Consider the following 23,288-nt stretch of genomic DNA (forward strand, 5'->3'; position numbering starts at 1 on the left):
CAGATGTGGGCCCTTGACTCTAGACCAGAATGATAAGCCCAACATGAATCTCTTTTCTTTATAACATACCCAGGATGTGGTACTGTGTGACAGCAACAGGAAACAGGCTGAGGCTAGCTGTACAGCCCTGAGAGTGTGGGTAGGCTGTTCTGATCTCTAAGGCCTACTTGGGTGGGCTGCCCCAAAGTGGAGATCTGGGAGATGGGGGGGTAGGGTTCTTGATCTTGAGCAGTAACAAGTAGCGTGGGGTAACAGAACATACGAGTCACCAGGTACTGCATGATGTAACCAGAGCAAAAGCCCCAGCCTGAGGCAGTGCTGGCAGTGTTAGTGAGACAAACAGATAGCACAGGGACACTTCCCTGCAGTCAAAGCACCACCCCTTCTGATGGCTTTATGCAATTACACCCTAATGTCCCTTCCAGAAACAGAAAGTTTGTAAAGTCCTAACCTCCTGCATTTCCAGTTGTGACCTTGTTTAGATAGAGAACCTCTGTTCTTATAATTGGATAAGTGAGCCCACCCTGGAGGAAGCTGAGTGAGCCCTTTGATCCAGTATGACAGGGACTGGATGATGGCCTGTGAGCCACACAGGAACTACAGAAGCTGGGAGACACAAGGGCAGATCCTCCCAGAGGGATTTTTTCAAGAGATTATGGAAGGGCCTTTGACCTTGGTCTTAAATGGCCAGCCTCCAGAACGGGAAGAACAAACGCCTGTTGTTTGAACCACCCAGTGTGTGGCGCTTTATTACAGCAGTCCCAGGAAACCCACACAAAGTCCTCTGAAATGGTCTATCTGATAGGACAGGGCAGTTGTTACCCTAAAGACCTATTTTGTAAGGTATGGTAAAAGACCATAGTGTTTCCAAACTGGTCAAAACCTAAACATTTGGGAACTACCACCACCAGGACCAAATAAATGGTCCTCTTCCCTCAGACTGGGCTCAGGATTCCTTCTTGACCCAAAGATGATCTCTGGAATCTGGTTCTGGTACCAAGTTCAGGCTTTGTAGGAGCCATGCAATATCAACATTGCTTTCTACCTATGGTATCTTGACCTGCTCATGACTGGCAAAACAAAAACACCAGAACTCTGTCCCAGATCAGAACATACTGAGGGTGAGGGATAGTGATACCAGATAAAGGTGTGGAGGTAAGAAGGTGGACATGGCCTTGGAAGTCTTTGTCACCATGAAGACACGAGCAAGAAAAGTGAAAATGGCTTTCATGCTGGGAGTAAGCATTCTCTCCTTTTTCAACCAATAGTTATTTAATAGCATTGTCAACATCAGGAGGACAAGCAACTCTCCCCTGAGATAGTAATTTTACCCACGGATCTTTTGCAGGCTCCTGCTCCAACTTCCCTCTAACTCCCATGGGGAGCCTCCATCTTTGCACCTCTGAGAGGAGACAGTGCTCCTGCAAACTGGCCCCCCACACGGGTTTGAGCCATTGTTGAATGAGCATGCAGAGGTTCTCATTTGCTGGGGGGAGATGTGCACATGTGTGCTGAATTCAACTGGTGCCCTGGAAGGGTGCCTCTTACAGCCACACTGTGTGTGTCAAGCTGCGCCTGCAGGAACACACAGGGTGCCTGCTGCTCAGAGAGGACCTGTGCCCCCCTCCCTATAGCTTTCCTTCCTTGCAGCTGATCCCAGGTGCTATTCTGCAAGGTGGCACTACCCTTCAGGGAGCAAGTCAGAGCAAAAAAACAACAGATGCGAGACAGCATCTTTCAGGAGGTTAGGACTTTAACATCCAGGATGAGAGCAGAAGCCAGAAAAGAACCTAGGGAGGTATTATCTCCATAGGGGCTAACAGCAACTGCTGTCACACATGATCACGTCCCCAAGCCCTAACATCCTTCCAGAATGAAGCTTTAGCTGATGTAGTTTTTTTAAAAATAATTTTCTTCTCCCATTATTCTATTGAATTCTTTATTCGTCCTAAGAAGATTTTCAGCCCCTATTGGCTTGTCAGCTGCTCCTGGAGGTGGCACTCTTTACAACTATGGTGTCCTTTCTTGAATCCTTTTGATTAAAATACATTAGAAGGGCTAGGGAGATGGCTCAGTTGATAAAGGGCTTTTCATATAAGCCTGAAGACTCGAGTTGAATCCTGAGGTCCTACGTAAAAGCCAGCCTATTAAAAGGCACGAGCTTGTAATCCTGTAGAGGCAAGAGTATCTCGAGGGCTTGAGAGACAGCCAATCTTGTCAAGTTGGTGAGCTCTACCCCAGTTAGAGCTCCTCAGGCTTTCAAATGCATCCATGCACACATATACACATAAGTACTGTCTTTTCAGAATGAGTCATGAAACAAGACAGATCATACAAGCCAGAGGCAAGTTCCAAACTGTCCTCTTAATTTTGCACATACAGGAAGAAGTCACAGTAAAAAACCTCACACAAATCAAAGCCTTTGGTACTCATGGTAGAAAACATGCATTTGTAAGATACATTGATACTCTGAGTCACTCAGTGTCAGGGACAGGCCTGGGTACTTACCTGCTCTGTCTCCACAAAGTTGGACACGTGGCCATCATCGTTCACACCACGGGTGAGGAAGCGAGCACCTGCGCGTTCACAGCTGATGCGAGAGATGAGACAGGCCTTGGCCTGCTTGTGGGAGGCATATACTGTGCGGATGGTCACCACCCCACAGATGACTTTCAGCAACCAGTCATGACAGCTCACCTGGTGCTGCCGCAGAGGCACATGCAATAGCTGGTTCCTGCAAAATAGCAGGTGACACCTTTGGGTCACCCTACCAGGCTCTACAAATGCTGTACCTAGAGCCAAGTACTAAGGAACTTTCCCTAGGCCCAGTGTTCCACTAGGCTGTTACATGCAATTCCATCTCAATGGAAACATTCTATCTTGCGAGTGGAGGGTGGGGGGAAGCTCATAAAGACTCAGAAAGTTCTGAAGGGAGGCTCTTTAAAACTCAGAAAGTTTTCAACAGACACTCCGTAAGATTCCAGGAGTAAACAATTCACAAATCTCAGGAAGTCCCTGAAACTTAACAGATCCCACCTTAAGGTTATATAACCAGCAAGGACAGCTAAGGAAAGGAGACTCTGACCTGTGACCTGCAGTATTGCAGGGAGCTACAAGGCTCTAGCATTCCTAAGTTCTCACCCATGGTGGAGCAGCTTCTATAGTGCAGCTGCCTTTGAGTTGTTCATGCCTCTCTAAGTAAACTCTAACCTACACTCCTGTAAACCACCCAAAAAAGCTCGGTGGTTCATCCACTTGTACTCCGGACGTGTCATTATTTCTGGTTGTTGTTTTGTCTCCCAGGAAGAATTATCACTCAACAGAGGCAAACACTCACTGCTCTTCCAGTGGGCCCTGCAGTTGGGACATACAGATTCAAAAAGTCCTGTGCTTCAGAGACTCTCTAAGTCAGGGCCAATAGTCCTTTCCTTACAGATGACAGCAAGGGCCCGAGGGAACAAAGCTGGAAAGGAAGCCTTAGTTAGACCTGTGTTTGCCATACTTTTTTTTAAGAATAAAAAATTAACCATTGGGTCTGGAGACCCTGCTCAGTAGTTCACAGGCACACGCATAATTAAAAATAAATCTTTAAAAAATGATCATGTTTTAGCTTGGTGGTGCTGCATACACCTTTAATGCCAGCATTCAGGAGGTAGAAGCAGGCAGATCTCTGAGTGAGAGCCCAGCCTGGTCTACAGAGTGAATTCTAGGTCAACCAGAACTACACCAAGAAACCCTGTCTCAAAAAAACATAAGTAAACAAACAATCCTACTTATGTTTCAATTAAGTAATAATAATAGGCAAGAATAAATTATGTAAAAATTGTATTAAATATGTATACGCTCATATAACTGCACATATGCCTATACATACAGTGAATGAGTATAAAGAAAGCATTATAAAAAATCAAAATTAAGTGAAAAGGGATTAGATGAAAATAAAATTGATAGAAGCTCCAGTAATCATTTCCTCTCCACACCCTGCAGATTATTCTGGGCTTTGGAGTCCGTGCCACATGCAAAAAGCACCATTCCTAAAACGCTGGCACGGGCTGGTTTAACCATCCCTGCAGCGGCCCCATGTGAAGGGGTCATTATTATCAGAAATCGCATTTATAAAACTGAGACACAAAGAAGTAAGATGCCTGCCCAGGACCACAGGACTGGCAAGTGTGGTGTGCAGTTCTAAAGTTTGAATCTAAGCTTTATTTCTTGATGGATTCGTTGACTGACTGTAGGGCTTTCTTCATGCTAGGTGAGTCCTCCATCACTACCATACTCCGGCCTCAGCCCTCCTAGATGAAAGCCCCCCCTACAGTTAGTTGCACAGGACCATGCTGCCCTCCCATCCCCCACCCACCAGCCTCCCCCATACTCAGGAGGCTCCAACAGGGCCAGTCTACAGCTGGTCACCAGGGAATTTTCTCTTACAAGATCTGGAATGAATCTAGGTCACAATGGCCTATTTGTTTAAAAAAGAAGCTGATTCCTGCCCTTGAGCTCAGATCCCTGGGGATGTAGCAAGGGGAAGATCTAGTCTTCTCAAAGCCCTTGCCCTCAGTCAAGAATGTGCCCACCGCCACCCATGGCCACCCCACCATCCCCACTCAGCCATGGGAGCCCCGCACATCCACTGGGTACTGTGCAGCTGCTCCCTGTGAAACTGGCTGGGAAGGAAGACCTCACAGACAGGCTGCTTCAGTGCCGCTCTCTGAACTTCAGACAATAACCTCCTTTAGTAACATACATTAAATGCTCTGCTGGTCATGCCACTATGCCATTGGGGCCATGGGAGGAGCCTCTGCCGACCAGACAGCTCTGATCGATTTACTTAAGGTACTCCGGGAAGGGCAATTCAGATCCAGGAAAAAGAGATTCAAATCTATAAGGGATAACAGCTTTGTGCTTCCTGCCAGGCTCCCAGAACACGAAGTGACAGCCACTGAGGAAGGATGACCCTGAATCTGTCCTCTTTCTCACCAGCTACATCCTCCGTGGACCCCCTCTGCCTCCTGCCATGGCTTCCAGACCTCAGCACAGTACAATGGGTTGGGTAATCTGGCTGTGGCCACACTGCCTGTTGACTCAGAGGTGGTCCGTTTCATGGGTCTCAAACAGGGACCCTTGGGTGGGTACCTACCCGCCTGGCGCATTCCATAGATAACTTCCTCTTCCCAAATCCAAACCTAGTCTAGTATCCATTTCACAAGGGATATAATGGGCCCTCCCCTCCTCCAAGCCCTCTCTGCTCCTGCTCCACCTCTTTCTCTTCCTGACCGTGAGTTACCTCCCATCTTCTGCAGTCAATGGGAGAGCAGTTATAAACGAGCTGGTGTGGCAGGGCTTACTGCTTCCACAGAATGCCACACCCTCTCTTGTGTTCACAAGCATCCCCCTTTCAAGTTGCTTCTGAACCCTGCCTAAGACCTTCCTAGCCTGGCGCCACAGCTTCAGGAGGTTGTGTGACAAAGCTAAGACACATGCTGGTCCCCAGAGAATAATCAGATATTGCAGAAAGTCCAGCAAGCACCAGGCATCTTCAGCTAACTGTTGGTCTGCAGCCCACCTGGGCAGTTGGTTAGAAATGCAGGAGTCTCAGAGCCTGTGCCCACCTGCTCTATTAGAGCATGCATCGCAACAGGGATTTCAGTGTCCAAAACCTAACTACATAAACTGAAGAGGACCCAGGAGAATGTTAAGGCAGGGGCTAGGGATGAATGTAATGAGGGTTTATGTATCAACAGAAGTGATAAATTTAGAACAGGGAGCTGAAGCCCTACAGAAAGGACCCTTATCCTACCACGGGAACCTTTACTGGTTCCTGCAGACAATTGCAGCTAGGCAGGTACCAAGGAAGGGCAGAAACAAGCCTCCATGTCTGTGTGTGTGTGTGTGTGTGTGTGTGTCTGTGTCTGTGTCTGCCTGGGAAACTGATGTGGCTCCACAGGGAACTTCTTGGACCAAAGCCTTAAAAGACAGGCGTTGCTGGGATACAGCAGCAGGATCCCCATCACATTGATTCTGCCTGTATCTTTCATGCCCAGAGAGTCCGAGGGAGAGCATCACTCTAGGGGCCTGAGCAGGTGAAGCCCCAACACTCTACTCAGGGAACAGTTTCTTTTCTAGACCTGCCTGGGACCACATGAATACATTCCTAGAGCTAAGCCCACAGGGTGGGGATGCTGGGTTAAATGTCTTCCCTCACTTTACAGAATGCAAGTGTGGTTCTCAATGCCATGCCACAGCTGACCCAGAACCCTGAGCAAGATGCAAGGCAACAGCTCAGGTGTTGCCCAGAATCTGCCCTCTGTGACCCCAGTCTTACCAGAAGAAAGAGGTCCCCCATTCAGAGCCGTCATCACCCTGTTTCTGAGCCCTGATGGTCAGATCGAAGCAGGCGCCATCATTGGGCCATGCGAAATAGAACACCCCTGAGCTCAGGATTTTCTTTAAGGCGAGCAGGCGGTCCTCTTCCTTGGCCTCTTCCTGCAGGGGGTACAACTCAGTGGCAGTGATTTTGTAGATCTCTGCATCTGGAATTCTGCCCACTGACATGCAGCCTGTCACCAACACCAGAAAGCTCAAGGGGACGCCACCTAGAAGGGACATCAGACAGAAAAGATGAAGAATTATGGAACCTGAGCAGACTGCATCCCAGAATTACACCCGACCCTAACGGGAGGGCCTTTTAAAATTAATTAATTAATTAATTTACATTCCATATTTTATTCCCTCCCTAATCCACCCTCCAACTGTTCCACATCCTGTACCTGCTCCCTTATCCCCTGTCTCCATGTAGATATCCCCACCCTCTGTCCTGACCTCTACACTCCCTGGGGCCTCCAGTCCCTTGAGGGTTAGGTGCATCAACCCTGAATGAACACAGATCCAGCAGACCTCTGCTATATGTGTGTTGGGGGCCTCATATCAGCTGGTGTATGCTGTGTTTGGTGTTTGAGAGATGTCAGGGGTCCAGAATAATTGAGACTGCTGGTCCTCTTACAGGATCGCCCTTCTCCTCAGCTTCTTTCAGCCTTCCCTAATTCAACCAATTCTATTGGTTTAGTGCAAATATCTGCATATGACTCATTCAAGGGAGAGCCTTCCTAACTCCTGCCCCCTAGGCCTAGGGTAGTCTGCTCAACTACCCAGCCTGTACCCCAAGCAGGAGCACCAGAGCCACACCCGTCTTCCTCAGCCCAGAAAAATAGGCTGTGCTCTAATAGACCCTAAGGTGGTTCTGATGTGAAGGCTTTGCTACCCCTCCCCCAACCCCCCAGCTCTCTCCTTTCCTAGTTCACCTCTCAGCCTCAACTCCATCCTGACAGGATGAAAGGAAAAGCTAAGGGTTCCAGCCATCTACCTTCTAGACTGCCAGCACAAGCCTTTTAGCCTTCTTCCCTTCCTGACCACAATCCTCTTCCAAATACGTGCCCTCCATCCTCCTTGGCTCCCTCCACACCCACCCCTCACCTGGGCTCCCTCAGAGCTATAGCAGGCACAGCCTTCTCAAACACGGCTGATATCAGACATCCCTGCTCAGATCCCTCTGTGGCTCCGTCTGAGCCCCAGGACAGAAGTGAAGGCTCTTTCTACTGGGTGCCATACCCCATATTGTATCCCCACCCCATATGAGGACTGCTCCCAGGCAGCTGCTCTCCAGGGCTGTGTTCTGCTGCTCCTCAATGTCCCACACATTTTTTTGTTTGTTTGTTTGTTTTTGGAGACAGGGTTTCTCTGTATAGCCCTGGCTGTCCTGGAACTCACTTTGTACCAGGCTGGCCTCAAACTCAGAAATCCACCTGCCTCTGCCTCCCGTGTGCTGGGATTAAAGGTCTGTGCCACCACGCCCGGCTGTCCCACACATTCTTACACCCGCTCTAGTTTTATGGGAGATGTCCTCCCACTTGGATAAAGATTCCGCTACCATCTGCCCAACATAGGGCTCCTTCCAACTGACTTCCCAGCCTCGGCTCTCTTTTCTGGCAGGGTGGAAGGAAGAGCTTTGGGTCCTTCTACATTCTAGGATACAGTGAGTTCTCCTTCCCTCACTGGGTAAATGAGTTCTCCTTCCCCCTGCTCAGGTCCATGGGCAGCACCTCCTCCAAAAAGCTGGTCCTGTTCTTCCAGGATGCAGTATCCAAAGCTTCCCAGCATCCCCTGGGATGGGTGTGGATCTATCAGGATCTTCTCCTCACCCTGCTGAGGCCTAAGGGATATGTCCCAGCAAGGTTTATTCCAAATGGCCAATGGCCTCTCACTGGCCAAAGTGATGTTTTCTGCCATGCTTCTGTCTCCTGGCATTTATTTTCCTATAAATAGGTAAGGGCAGTAGGGGATGGGCAATCTGACTCTAATTGGCAGCTGTTGGACTCTTTTTTTTGTTGCTTTGAGCAAAAAGATTTAAACAGCTGGTGGATTATCCTTGTGCTATCGCCAGCTGTTTTGAAGACTTCACAGATACCTTTAAAAAGTTAAATAAAAAAAAAAACCTCACCAAATTCCAACACTACTGTGGATGCTAAGAAATGCTTGCTGAAAGGAGCCCGATATAGCTGTCTCCTGAAAGGCTCTGCCAAAGCCTTACAAATATAGAGTTGGATGCTCGCAGCCAACCGCTACCATCCAACCACTGCACTTAGTGTGGCGTCCCCAATGGAGGAGTTAGAGAAAGGACTGAAGGAGCTGAAGGGGTTTGCAAACCCTTAGGAAAAACAACAATATCAACCAACCATACCCCCCCAGAGCTCCCAGGGACTAAGCCATCAACCAAGAAGTACACATGGCTCCAGCTGCATATGTAGCAGAGGATGGCCTTGTCAGCCATCAATGGCAGGAGAGGTTCTTGGTCCTATGAAGGCTCGATAGATGCCCCAGTCTAGGTGGGTGGGTGAAGGAACACCCTCATAGAAGCAGAGGGAGGGGAGATGGGAAAGGGAGTTTCCAGGAGCAGGGGGGGGGGTGTTTCCCAGTAAGGGGATAACACTTGAAATGTAAATAAATTTTTTTAAAAACAGAGTGTTTTTTTTTTAATGCTACAATAACCCCCTCACCCCCAGGTTCTAGCCCTATCACAGCACATCCATGCCCTGAGATCTCCATGGATCTCCCTCTTATACGATGCTGAAGTTAGCAGCCAGTCTCATAACCTGGTTCCGATTTATCGCTGCAGTTATCTGTAGTGTCAGACTGCAAAACGCGTAAACAGTTTGAAGGAAACAAAACATTTCGGTAAGCAACCCTTTAACATAAAATGTGAAGCCATTTTATAACAAGATGCTAAATATTAATTGATGGAAGGACAGTAGACTGCACCATTTCTAATTATAATGAAGGTTTAGTGTATGTGTGTATGTGTGTGTGTGTGTGTGTGTGTGTGTGTGTGTGTGTGTGTGTATCCTCAGATGCCAGAGGTGTCAGATCCCCTGAAATCAGAATTACAGCCAGTTGTAAGCCATCCAATGTGGGTTCTGGAAACGGAACTTGGATCCCCTAGAAGAGCAGGATGCACTTTTAATCATTGAGCTAGCTCTCTGGTCTCTCTGGTCTCCATTTTTAGGGATGTAAACACAGTACAATACTGCCTGTGTTGATAAATAAATAGCTGGGAATAGAAAGTTTAATTTTAGAACTGTCACTCAATTCTTCAAGATCCAGAGTTGGAGCTAGAAAGGAATTTAAGTGATTTATCAGCAAAATTACTATTAATGCACAGAGACGATATCCAATTAAGTTCTTCAGTTTGGTGAACTTAAAAACTAAGTTGGTGACTTAGAAACAAGTTGTACTGAGCCACTGACATGGCTGGCTTCAATAATACTGACAGCAAGGCTTTGAGGTATGCCGTTGTTTGGCACCCTGGAGTTAGTTCATCACCCCCAGAGTGGGGACAGCATGGTCATATTCTGGGTGAGAAAAGTGACTTACAAAACGAAGAAGGGTGACTGGAGGTGAGACCTGGGGTAGTCACATTCCTAAACCCAACCGCTACTGCAAAGAGCTGAGATCTGGGAGTGGTCTTCATAGGAGCCCACAAGTCTGTGCACATCTGTGGCCACAGAAGAGCATGAAGCTCTGGAATCCATGCTGGGCCATAGTGTCTCCTGGAAGGCCTCATCTAGTCCTGTTCACCAGTGAGCCTGACTGGTCCCACCACCCTGGTTCCCTCCTGCCCAGCCCTGTTCATTGGCCCTTAGTTTTATTCCATATGGTGTAGATTTTAAGGAAAGGTATAACGTTGAGCCCAGCAGTAAGCTGGTGGAGGTCTCTGACTCCTGCTCACCTCTCAGTTTGGTCTGGGCTAGCAACGCCACAGAGGTACACATCGTGGGTCAAAGCAAGATCAGAGGGATGCACCTGCCTCAGACCTGTGAGGCCTCTCCTGAGGCTTACCTTGACTGTAGAACCTGGGCTTTTCTTCCAAGAAGAGCAATTCTCTAATACCAAGAAGCAAAGAGAAGTCATCTAGGTTCAGTGAGATCTCAGGAGTGGTCAATGTAGGCTAAATCCAGGGGTCTGAAGCCAGTGGGGATCTTACAGCAAGGTTAAAGCTCAATCTTAGCTGGGGCTATGGATTCTATGTTCCTCCCATGGCTTGTTGGGGGACTCAGGCAAGTTCCTTACCTTCTCTGGCCCTCCCAGTGGAAGCCACCGGGGACTTAGTAGAGTTCGAATCTTTCCCTGCTAATAGGCTCAGATCTAAATGCGGTGTGCCCCTGTACTGTGGTCTTTAGTTCCTCTTCCCTTCTGTGTGCATAGCACAGAAGCAGAACACACAGTACTGCACTATGGCCAGGCCCTCAGCCCCTGAGAGTCCGTGTGTGCAGTGCCATCCAACACCACGGGGGAACCGGAAACGAGCCTTGGCTAGCATATTTACCCAGAAGAAATTGGCAGACACTATATATCAGAGTCCCTACTCCCATAGCTGGATGCCAAGTATTTGCCAACACACTCCTGGGTATGAGTATTAAAATAAATTAGTCAAAGACTGACAATGGCCAGTCCATTTTAAGACTTGCTACAGAACGTGGAATGCCCTGCATCTCAGAAGGCTAGTGACTCAGACAGCCCTCCCCAGACAAATCTCCTTCTCAAGTGACCTCTGCCCGTATAGTGACTATTTGAGGAAACAGCCACTGAAGCCACCAGCCTGGCCTTTGTCTTCTCAAAGCCCCATTTACACTCCAGCTGTGGCAGAGACAGGGGACGGGAACAGCAGAGTTTCTTAGGATGCCGCGGAGGGGTATGAGGACAGTGTCAGGATGGCCACCGTGCCCAGGGCACACCCTATCACATGACCAGCCTCCGTGAGTATGAGGAGCTCCCACAGATTTCACAGCTACCATGTTCACTCCTTCATGCAGAACTCTGAAGGTTGTATGGGGGAGCCGGGGACCTGGCAAGCCTGGCACACAGGCTGTGTGCACTGTAAAAGTCCAGGAGGCACAGTTCATTCCAGACTGGGGGTTGAGTCTTCCCTTGGAGGGAACAGGAAGGTCTGGAGAGTTCAGGTCAAGGAGGAACTGAGCCCCTGGTCCCACTGGGGTGGGCTCTTTTTGCCTGCTGTATTCAGGACTATGCCTTGTATTGTGTATAAGCAGTCAGCTCTTAGCAAATCATGGGCTCCTGCCCCTTCCTGCGGCAGGAGCTGAGGCTGGGCTTTCCTGGAGCCTATTATGTTTTCTAACACAAATGCCTGTTCTTCTTTGAAAGGACTGAACTTTAACTCTGAATTGAAAGCCCAAGGGGAAAGCAACAGAAGCCACACCCCATAGGGAACCTCCCAAAACACTCAAGGATGAAAAGCACAGAGGGAGATACAGAGCTACAGGTCCAGGAGACAGGGTGGGGGTCACAGAGGGAGATAGCTCGGAGTTACAGGTCCAGGAGATAGGGTGGGGGTCACAGAGGGAGACAGCTCAGAGCTACAGGTCCAGGAGACAGGGTGGGGGTGGGGGGGGTAAGCAATGTGGGGTTGAACCAGCACTTCCTGAACATATCGGAAGAGGATGGGTTGGAAAGACTTGGCTTTAATGGCCAACCCACCCGCATTTCAGACAGCACCTCGCTTTTCAGAACATGCTGACAAGAGCCCAGGCAGTCCTAACATACTCAAAACCGAACTTCCTCCCCAGGGTCAGAGAGCCTTAAAGGCAGCTCTGTAGGGGACTCTTGGAGTCAGCTTTGGGACGCCACTCCCTGTTCTATTGTGGACCCCACAGATAACTCAGCTCACTCAGACTCTCTGGGTCATTTCTCCTCCTACACGAAACAAGCCCAGTATCCGACCTCAGCTCACAGCTCAGGAAAATCCCGTCCTGTGAGATACTGAAGGTATCAACTATCACTTTTCCTGTTGTAGGACACCAACCCCCTAACAACAAGATGCCCGTGATAGCTGTGATGCCGCAGGGCACATGTGTAAGATCCAGGTCCCACCTGAAAACAACCTGAAGTAGTGTCAGTCACCATGGTTCTGGGGATCCAAGTTCCTACCACGGATAAATCCATCATCTACTTGCCTTTCAAAAACAATTGACAACTGTGCCTTTAAGATCCGACTTTGAGCCATGCCAAGTGCTAGGGTGTTACACTAGAGGAAAGGGGACTACCAAGGGGTGGGACAGCTTCCAGGCCTTCCCTTCCAAGTGCAAGCAGGATGTCAATCAAGCCTCCCTCCTTGGGGAACAGAGAAACAGAAAGCCTCAAACCACCACAGGTGGTGCGGAGTCACCACTCTGAGTAAGCTGCTCTCCTCACAGCCCTCACAGAGGAAGATCAGGGCTCCCTGGGTCGATTACCTCAGAGAGATTCCACAGAGGGAAAGCCCAGCCCACACCCTTATCTGATCACATCCCCACGAAAAGGGCAAACCATGTGCAGGCGGCTGGGTTGGTTTATTCTGCATCCCAGCTGACCTCTTCCCCGTAAGTTTGGAGAATCTCTGAGCCTGTTTCCTTTCTCCTTTTCTTGTAAACAGGGAGTCAGTGGTTACCACATGGGCTAGTGCTAAAGATGGAACATGTTAACCCGTGTCTAGTCTTTTTGGCACAACATCCGCACCGAGTAAGTCCATTCTGTCATGTGAATACCAAATGTTTTTCCTAAACATTTCCGATTTGGAAATGAGGGCTGTAATCATCGTATCTAGTAGGGAAAAAACCATGTCGCCACAGAAATGGCCCAGGAAAGTATTGGCAAGCGTATCAAGGCTGTTTGGCCAGCCCTGAAACCTTGTCCAAACAGAGGCTCTGGGCTGCACAGAAGTTTTACCTGCCCAGTTCAGGAAAAGCCCCCAAGGCCTGAAGTTGGAAATTTCCCAGCCGTTCCTTCCCATCAGGAATGTGACCTGTGCCCTGGCCTTGGCTGGAAAGGCCAGTGGACTCCACAACCTGGCCTTTCATGATAGGTGGGACTGACCTAAAGCAGGCTCTCCTCACTGGGAGGAAGCAGAAGGTGGCTGCAGAGCTCTTGCAGAGGTGGCCGCCACTGGCTCAGGGCAAGCAGAGCTGCCTACTTCTTCCTGTGTGTTCCCTCCTGTCGTCAGACCCATTTGGATACAGTTCCCTTCTCTCTCTCACTCCCACACAGAGTGTCACAGCTTTTCTCTCTCTCCTGGCCACCAACCCCCAGGCCCGCCCTTCCTCTCTGATACACCTGGGATGTCCAGTGATGCTGCTTCAGGTAATGGTTTAAGCCCTGGTCCAGGTCTACCTACCGGGCAAACCTAAGACGGTGGCAGATGCCTGAAAACCACACACGTCACCATAGAAGAAGCCCCGACCACCTCGGAAAAACTTAGGTTGGGAAAGCAGCAACACAGGTAAACTTCCTGGCACCCAAGGCTGAAAGTCATGCCCTTCTCTGCCCAGACTGGCAACTATCAAGTTCCTGCCCACACCCTCTCCTCCCCATAGAGAAACAGGCTGAAAAATACAGAGCGACATCTTCAGAAATGAAAGTGGCTAACACAGACTAGACTATCTAGCTGGATGGGCTGCCCAGGCTAACACCAGGGACTGCCCACAGTGGGCGTGGAGGCCAGACTGCCGAGCCATGGTTACTCACCGGATTGTAACCTCAGCTCCCCGAGGCAGCCATAGGCATCCGTCAGCTTGCTATACAGTCCTTTAATGACTTCCTTCTCTTCCGGAGCTGGGGGGGAAAACACATCAGAGAGACATCAGCAAACGAGTGGCTCCGTTCATGTTCATGCTGGTTCATTCACACTGTGCTTGCCAATCTGGCTCACACCCACGCGAAAAAGGAAACGCAGACAATAGCTCGGCCCACAGACACCATGTGTCTGGGTTTTAGGATCCAAGAATCACAGCGATGCAAGGATTTAGACCTTCCCACGGAACGCTGGTTCTCTGGAAATGCTGGAAGCTTCCTGGGTACGGAGTGGGGGTGGGGTAGCTGGAGAAGGTGCAGGGAGCCCTAGCGGTGCTGAGGCACTTTGGGTCTGGCCTGTTACATCACTCTTCCTTGCATGCACACACTGGAACAGGGTGAGGTCTCATAACCCACAAGCGAGGATTTTCTTCCTAGGTGTCAGCCACAGGAGCACCTATCTGGGAGATCCTCAGGACACTTTTACTAGGGGCCATCAGAGCACAGGGGTTGAGTGACTCAGGGTGGAGACAAATGGGCACCCCTGCAAGCTGCGGACCTTACTTACTGGTTGACTAGCAACAATGTTACTGCCTAAGCAAAGGCCCAGCCTGGCTTAGTGCTGAGCAAGAGGGAAGGAAGGTGCATCGGAAAGCTTGCTGGGATGCCGTAGGCAGCACCTGGGCTTCTCTCATAATCTTTCTTTCTTTTTTCTTTTTCTTTTTTTTTTTTTTTCTTTTTTTTGGTTTTTCAAGACAGGGTTTCTCTGTAGCCCTGGCTGTCCTGGAACTCACTTTGTAGACCACTGCACTGAAAACAAAATGCAAACCCTAATCCTAGTGACAACACTACACTAGGGGAAAAAAAAAAGAGCTCACAAATAGGCCAGGTGTATAGGCTAACTGTACACCTGGTGAGCAGGTGAACGCAGAGAGGTAGAGAGCAGATTCCTGGTTGGCGGGGGCTGAGAGTGGATGAAGGAGCGAGCCTTAATAGGGTCTCTTTTAATGGGGGCCAAAATACTTTAAAATTAGATTGTGATGATGGTTAAGACAACCCTGTAAATACTAAAATGCTTAAAAGAAACATGGAACTATATAATTTCTGAGATCAATTATGTGGAATGTGAATTACATGTCCATAAAGCTGGTATAAAAATCAACAGCAAACTAAGATGACAGAGAACACCAATTTTACTGGATTCTAGGTATTAAAGTATTGAAAAAAATTGTAGGTTTCTTTTTTATTGTGTATGTCTTGTATGTATGTATGTATATGTGTGTGTGTGTGTGTTGCCAGAGGAGGTCAGAGAGAACACTGGATCCCCTGGAACTGAAGTTATGGATGGTTGTGAGCCACCATGTGGGTGCTGGGAACTGCTGGGAACTGCTGGGAACTGCTAGGAACTGTCACTATAAGAGCAGCATGTGCTCTTAACTGCTCACCCGTCTCTCCAGCCCATGGTTAGCAAAATATTCTAGGGTCTTCTGTGCTTGCCTTACAGGTACAAGGCCCTGGGTTTGAGCCCCAGCATCACACACACACACACACACACACGTATGTATGTATGTTATAATGTAGCAATATATAAGTCTTACCGACAGTATATTTTTTAAAAACTTATTTTATATTTACTTGTATGCGTAGGGGCTACATGCCACAGGACATATGTAGAAATCATAGGATAATTTACAAGAGTGTTTCTCTCCATCCTTCAAGTAGGTCCTGGGGATTGAACTCTGGTAGTCAGGTTTAGAGCCGGTGCCTTTACCTGCTGAGCCGTCCCATCGGCCCTATTAGCACACATGGTCTTAAATAACAAAATCTGAACTGGGAGTGGAGACCCACATCTGAAACCCTAGCGCCCAGGGGCTGTGGCAAGCTGGGCCTCAGGGCCAGGTGCCCAAGATCAGCCTGTCTCAAAAAAAGAAAGCCAAAAATAACAGTGATAAGATTGCCAAGTAAGCAAAACCCAGCAGGGGGCCTACTAGCCGCTTAATTTTAAATAAGGGGGACACGTGCTGTTCAAGACTTCCTGTGAGGTAGAAGTGATTGTCACTTCTCTCAGTGACAGATGCAGGCGGGGAACAAACTGGTCTAGTTGTTAGGGCAATGCTGGCTGTTGGTTACAAAGGATGAAAATAAAGATGGCGTTTTCTTGTCCAAGAGCTCCAGGCCTCCCCTGAGAGGCAGAGGTGGGGGCTGGCTGAATCTGTGTCTGCATCATGGCCGAGGTGGGGAGAGAAATGACTACTGTGTGTCCTCCCAGCGGTCAGAAGTCTCCAGAAAGAACGGAGATCCCAGAATGAAGCATGGGAGGGTGGGAGAGTGGGGGTTGGAAAGGGGGGAGGTGGGGGGAGGGGTGGGTCTGTACACCAGCCTGAGTACAGACAAGCTTCGGACAATCTGACCATCATGGCTTCATGTCCTTTGAAGAAGTCATCCAGTCGGCCACAAGTTCTGAGCCTAGCTTTAGTTGACGCATCCTGACGCCACAGTTCAAAAGATCCAGAACAGACTGGACTTTCTATCCCTCTCAACTGTTCCTCTAATGAACGCATCCATCCATGAGACTCCATGTCCTTACAGGTTAGAAACAGAGGACCCGTTCCCATCCCAGAGCCACCTGCCCACTGTGCTTTCTCTAGTGGCCCTGAGAGGCAGTGGGAAGCCACCAGTTCCCTTGGCAGAATCTGTGATCCCTACCAGATAAGACAAAAGGGTTCCAGGGCTATTGGTTGGTGGGATATACATCTGGAGCTGTCAGTGAGGTCAGAGACAGACCCTGCATCTCTGCAGGCAGGATAGAGAGGCAGGGGGCCACTTCAAAATGAAGGCTGGCTGTCAACATGGCTAAAACACCAATAATATCCTTAGCTGTATCAGATGTGGGGAGACTCAGTCCAAAACTTCCAATAGCCCGAGATCTCCCCTGAGGCATCCTCTCCGACAAAGCCAGATCCTTGACTAAGCCTGAGGAGAGGTAAGTTTGAAGCAAAGTTTATTAGGTGAGGCTAAGGGAGAACACAGGCCTTAATACAGCATTAGAGAGAGAATTTCTCAGGGAAAAGACAGAACACACTCCACCAAGACAGAGGCCAGGGCTTCTCAGGACGGACAGTTACATTTAGGTGTCTTCATGAAAGCTAGATACATGATTTCTGTTGCTTGTGAGTCATATTACAAGTCAGACTGTAATTTATAGCCAGGTTTGAAGATTACACAAAGTGTAAACTGTAAGTAAAGCTTAAAAATTAAGAATCAAAATACAAGCCAGATTACTAATTTCTCATCTTAAAGAATTAGCTTATGTGAGATAGCTCAGCAGTTAGGGGCACATACCACCAAGCCCAATGATCTGAGTTCGATCCCTGGTCCCCATATGGTAGAAGGAGCAAAATAATTCCAGGAAGTTGATCTCACATACACACACACACACACACGTACACACATGCAGAGTCATGTATATATGTATACACACGTACAAAATAACATAATAAAACGTCTTTACAAGGAATTATCTTTGTAAATTAAAATGTAACATGGTGTTTATGCGGTGGATTATTTAGATTTAGGGAGGAGAGTAGCACGCTTCTGAACTACAGCTGTGCTATCTCATGAAAGTATTCCTAAGAATACTTTAAGTGCTAAAGCTACCCCAGTCAAACTGGTCATATAGCCATAAATGCCTAAAGTAAACTGGTGTCTGGACCAGCCATAAATTCCTATACAATGTGTCCCTGACCTCAAGTTTATGAGAACTGCCTGTCCAACTAACTGCTATCTCTCCCCTTCTATAAACACTTGCCTGTTGCAGATGTCCCCAGCTGCCTTTCTACACACATCACATTGTGGGTTTTGCTTTTAAAACTCAAACAGATTGGAGGCTGTAGCTGCTTTGCCTAGGATAGCCCTGCTTGTGCTAAGTAAAGGTGCCGTCTACCTTGACTTATTCAGGCCTCTCGGTGATTTCCCCTTCAGGTTCCCCACAACAAAACTCAAAGCTACAGATAGGCTGGGCCTACTAAGTACAGTCTGCTGCTTTAACATCCTTATTGGCGGTGTCTGCTAAAAAATTAACACCATGTCTTGGGGGTTTCTCAGATACACTGAAGTTCTCAGTCAGGACTTCTGTGTCCCTTTATTTTCCCTCCCTCATATCCAGTTCATTATCTGTGGCTGTGCCCTTTAGGACACCAGGATGGCTACAGTCAGAAATGCTAAACCATTTCTCCAGTCCCCCAAGGGCCATGACATATGAAATGGTCCTTGTGTGAAATCGAGGGTCAGCCAGATGACTCAGTGGTTAAAGGCAATTGCCACCAAACCTGACGATGTGAGTTCAAGCCCTGTAAACTACATGGTAGAAGAAGAGAACCTGTCTACAGGCTGTCCTCTGACTTCCACATGGAATCCCCCACACAGATACACAAAGTTAACACTACTTAAGCTGGATACATGGCTTGGCAGTTAAGAACACTGTTGCTCTTCCCAAGGACATAGGTCCTATTCCCCCGCACCCACATGGCACCTTACAACTGCCTGTAACTCTTGTTCGTGAGGACCCAATGGCTCTTCTACCATCCTTGCATGTGGCGCATACACACACACACACACACACACACACACACACACACAAAACACCCATACACATAAGAAATATGTAAAAATAGGTGTAAAATAACAATGTGAAATCGCCTACAAAGTGTACCTACAGCGGTCTTCATAAGGCCCCTTGCTCTCAGTATCAGACAAGAAGACATTTGCTGGGAAGATGTGCAATGGCTGATCAAAACGTGCCAGTGACTCTGCCCTGTGCATCAGTGACCTCAAAAGAGACGCACTGACCTCAGAGCTACAACACACTCAGAGAGCTGGGCCGATCTGTGCGTGTGCACTGTGCAAACAATGAAGAGCCATTGAGCCTGGTGCCAGAGCTTGGCAAAGCCCAGAAGGGTCCTGGTGGAAAAACAGCCAGTCAGCTACTGTGTGGCATTTATTACCATCATGGCTCCCAGCCTGGGCTGGCAGGGGATGTCCCTGGCAGCCACAGTGACTTCAAGGGATAGCTGTGGGAAGCTATACAATAGCTGAAATTGTATGTAAATTGTATGTGAATATTTATGAGTAGGAGCCACAGTTTTCAACAGACTCTCAAGGAGGTCTCACAACGAAACCTTTGATCTCACAAAGGTTAAGAATCAGCTCAATGAATTAATCTCTTGACTGGGCATTTATTTTTAGGGATTGAACAAAATAGCCTCAGTTGTATATAAGGAAATTGTAGGCCCCCCCTGACAAGACAATCATGGATCCTACAGCTAAGTAGACTCTGCTGGCATTGGGGGGGGGGTGTCTTCTTGCAGCAAGTAAGGTATTTGTAAAATTAGGGTCTCAGCCTAGGAAACCAGAGGCACACCACCCTTTACATCACCTGACTCAACCCTGGCAGTCAGGCAAAGTGGCATCACACGGTTTTAGCAAGAGTGAAGGTATCCTGGAGAGAAATATGCCCTTCCCTTCTGCTGCCAGACTACTGAAGTCATGCTCCCCAAGGAATTGGAACGTCCCCAGGTGTGATGGTTTGAAAGAAAACAGCCCCATAGGGAGTGGCACTGTTAGGAGGTGTGGTCTTGGTGGAGGAAGTGTGTCGCTGGAGGTGAGCTTTGAGGTAGGTCTCAAGCCAGGCTTAGTGGCTCACAGTCTTAGCCTGCTGCCTGCAGATCAAGATGTAGAATTCTCTCTGCTCCTTCTCCAGCACCGTGTCTGCCTGTGTGCTGCCATGCTTCCCGCCACGATGATGATAGACTAAACTTTTGATCTGCAAGCCCGCCCCAATTCAATTAAATGGTTTTCTTTATAAGAATCGCTTGTAGTATGATGCCTCTTCACAGCAACAGAAACCCTAAGACATCAGGAATCTCAAGCTGTGGAAGGAGGGGAAGGAGAAAGCCTGTGTCAGCCAGAGGAGGAATTTACCTCTCAGGAAGAAATTATCTCACAGTTTTGAAAACCGACAGGATAGGTCAGGACACCATTTATGATGGCTTGGAAATGCGCTTGTACTGGCTGGTTTTGTGTCAACTTGACACAAGCTGGAGTTATCACAGAGAAAGGAGCTTCCGTTGAGAAAATGCCTCCATGAGATCCAGCTGTAAGGCATTTCCTCAATTAGTGATCAAGGGGGAGAGGCCCCTTGTGGGTGGTGCCATCTCTGGGCTGGTAGTCTTGGTTCTATAAGAAAGCAAGCTGAGCAAGCCAGGGGAAGCAAGCCAGTAAGGAACATCCCTCCATGGCCTCTGCATCAGCTCCTGCTCCCTGACCTGCTTGAGTTCCAGTCCTGACTTCCTTGGGTGATGAACAGCAGTGTGGAAGAGTAAAATGGATAAACCCTTTCCTCCCCAACTTGCATCTTGGTCATGATGTTTGTGCAGGAATAGAAAGCCTGACTAAGACAGTGGGACCACACCCTGACCAGGACTGCATAGTTATACAAACCTCTTACCCTCTGTTGAAATGTGAGGCTCATGGACTTGAGAGTCACTGCACCTCTTTGTTTTCTTCCCAATCTGACTTTATTGAGTCTATCTCCTGTTAGGTCTCACAGGCAATCCATATATCCAGAAATGAGCTCACACTGGGCTATAGGAGGATTTCTGGTGATTAGATAAAAGCCACCATCCCCCAGGAACTTGTGAAATGGAACTTCTGTCCCCACAAAAGGAGGTGCCCTTGCCTTTGGCAGAAAGGACCTGTGGCTACCTGTGGTGCCTGCTCATGCTGGCCTTCAGGCCTTCAGGATTCTCTCTCTCTCTCTCTCTCTCTCTCTCTCTCTCTCTCTCTCTCTCTCTCTCTCCTCTAGGAAATTTTAGATGCCACTGGGTATGTTCTATCTCTTATTGACAATGAAAACCTTCCCCCGATAACAGAAAGGCCATGTTGGCAGTTTCTTTATTGTACCTCCTGCCTGGATATTGGTAATATTTAAAAAAAAATTATGCTGTTCTACTCTAATTTAAAAAAAAAAGTCTCTGGAGTTGGGTTATGGCCTGCTCTCTGCAGACCCAATCATGCTTGTTTAAAAAGTTTTCTCCAGGACTGAGAGATGGCTCAGCAGTTAAGAACACTAACCGCTCTTCCAGAGGTCCTGAATTGAAATCCCAGCAACCACATGGTGGTTCACAACCGCCTGTAATGGGATCCGATGCCCTCTTCTGGTGTGTTTGATGACAGCGACAGTGTACTCATATACATTAAATGAATAAATAAATCGTTTTTTAAAAAAAGTTTTCTCCAAAGTCTCTGTCCTGGGTCAAATGGGCCACCTGACTTTGTGATGGGGGCGGGGGAGCAAAATAGGACACCCAGAGAAGGCTGCCTGTGCTTAGACACAGCTGAGCAAATTATTCCCACAGGGATTACTGCTGCTTATCTCACCGTCCCCTGCTTGGTGGTGTTCACTGTCTCTACAAATGACAGATGTTTAACTCTGAGCACATCCCACTTCTCACTATGGCTCATCTCTGGTCTCTGTGATTGCTGCAAAGAGGAGAGGTGGCCTAGTTTATCAGGAAGACCAGAACCCAGACTTGGATCTTTATTCCCATCCATCCTTTATGCCCTCCAATACAGCTCTATCACGTGACCGTAGTAGTGGCTTAAAATGACTTTGCAAAGCTGAAGATCTGCGTCCCACAGTGGGAGTCACTACAAAAATGAAGGCTCTGCAGGATGCCTCCTCCTGGAGGCTTGTGGAGGCAGTCTTGGGGCTTTTCTTAGCTCTCAGCTCCTCCCTGTCTTGAGCCCAGCAGCAGCACCAGCAGCGCCAGGACCAACTTCTGCCATTGTCTTCCCAGATCACTCTTTTCTCCTCCCCTGGTTCTTTCCTCCATTTTTCAAGAGCTACCTTGACACTGGCACACCCCACATCAAGGTCCTGGTCTGATCTGATCAGCCCTACAGAGTCACTTTCCTACAACAACTCCCAATAAGGTATAAGCTATCTCACATGTACTTACTTAGGGTTAGCATGTGGTCCCCAGCTACCTCAGTTCTCAGGGTCAGAATCTGGGCCCTGGCAGCCCTAATGACCTAGGCTCACTCACCTGTCCTCAACTGGTCAATTCAAGAAATAAGGAATAGTAAAAACAATTTATTCAATGTGGCCACCACTGGAAAGACAAACAAAGATGTCTAGTGGTCCCTCAAATTCATCTTAGGGACCCCACTCGAGGTATAAGTGTAAGCAGAGAGCAAGAGGGTTTGCATAGCTGAGTAGTCAAGGTATAGTCCCACCAATCAGTGACCTACCATTGTCTCAGTGCAGGTCTATCCTGCCAGATGGTCTGACATCTTGTCAGAACTGTATGAGATTCTCTGAGAGACAAGCTCCACAGGTTGGCAACAGGCTTCAACTTTTTCCTTCGTCCAACATGGCAGTTCTGGAGGCATTCCAGTTTCTTGGGCTATTGTTTCCATAACAAGGTAGTGAAAGGGTAGGTGCAGCCTCTTTAGAATACTTTCACTTCAGACAGCAACAGTTACACCTTTCTGACTCTGCCATACATTCAGGAAATGTGTACGGGGAGGTTGGGGCTGGTGGGGGGGGGGGGCATCCTTTACCCAGAAAGCTCACTGGTAAAGAGTGGGGATTGTCACACACCTAAGAACTCTCCAGGAAAGGTCTGACCCTTGCTCTGAGGCTGTGGTACCCAGCCTCATCAGAAGTGGGGGCCGGGCCTGTGGTACCCAGCCTCATCAGAAATGGGGACCGGGCCTGCTGTACACAGCCCTGGCTGTGGCCATTATCCTCTAGGTTCTCGGTGTAGCCAAGGCCAGGACTAGGGAGTAGACAGAACAGATCCCCTCTGAGAATGCAGTGAAACAGTCCTGACATCAACAAGGACTTCGGCGCCATTGACAAAGCCTTCAAGTCACACAGACCCCAAGTGTCATCCGGCTCACACTTGGCTCACCATAAAACACAGAGGCCTTTGTGCATTCATTCAGCTCTGTAAACAAACCTGGGCAGGCTGAGCAAATGACAGGAAACTGTTAGACAAAAGTGACAGGGTCCAGTCCACACTTGAGGGAGTGGGAAGGTGACCCCGGAGAAGCTGTGGAAGCCGAACTGACCTGTGGCCCTGGGGGATCAGCATGTGATGGGGTGGGAA

General features: G+C 48.4%; 1 protein-coding gene across 9 annotated transcripts in view; it reads right to left on the minus strand.

Moving 5' to 3' along the window:
• Nucleotides 1-23,288, minus strand: part of Synj2 (synaptojanin 2) — a 97,528-nt gene that overhangs the window by 49,778 nt on the left and 24,462 nt on the right. For all 9 annotated transcript variants that reach the window (XM_029471526.2, XM_029471528.2, XM_029471525.2 and 6 more), the window contains exons 2-4: nt 14,071-14,157; nt 6,326-6,596; nt 2,509-2,734 (exon numbers count right to left, since the gene is read on the minus strand). In XM_029471526.2, coding sequence (XP_029327386.1) covers nt 2,509-2,734; nt 6,326-6,596; nt 14,071-14,157 — 584 coding nt within the window. The remainder of the gene's footprint in view (nt 1-2,508; nt 2,735-6,325; nt 6,597-14,070; nt 14,158-23,288) is intronic.

This window comes from Mus caroli, unplaced genomic scaffold, assembly GCF_978045245.1.
Source record: "Mus caroli unplaced genomic scaffold, Mus_caroli_1 scaffold_18, whole genome shotgun sequence".
Taxonomy (NCBI): Eukaryota; Metazoa; Chordata; class Mammalia; order Rodentia; family Muridae; genus Mus; species Mus caroli.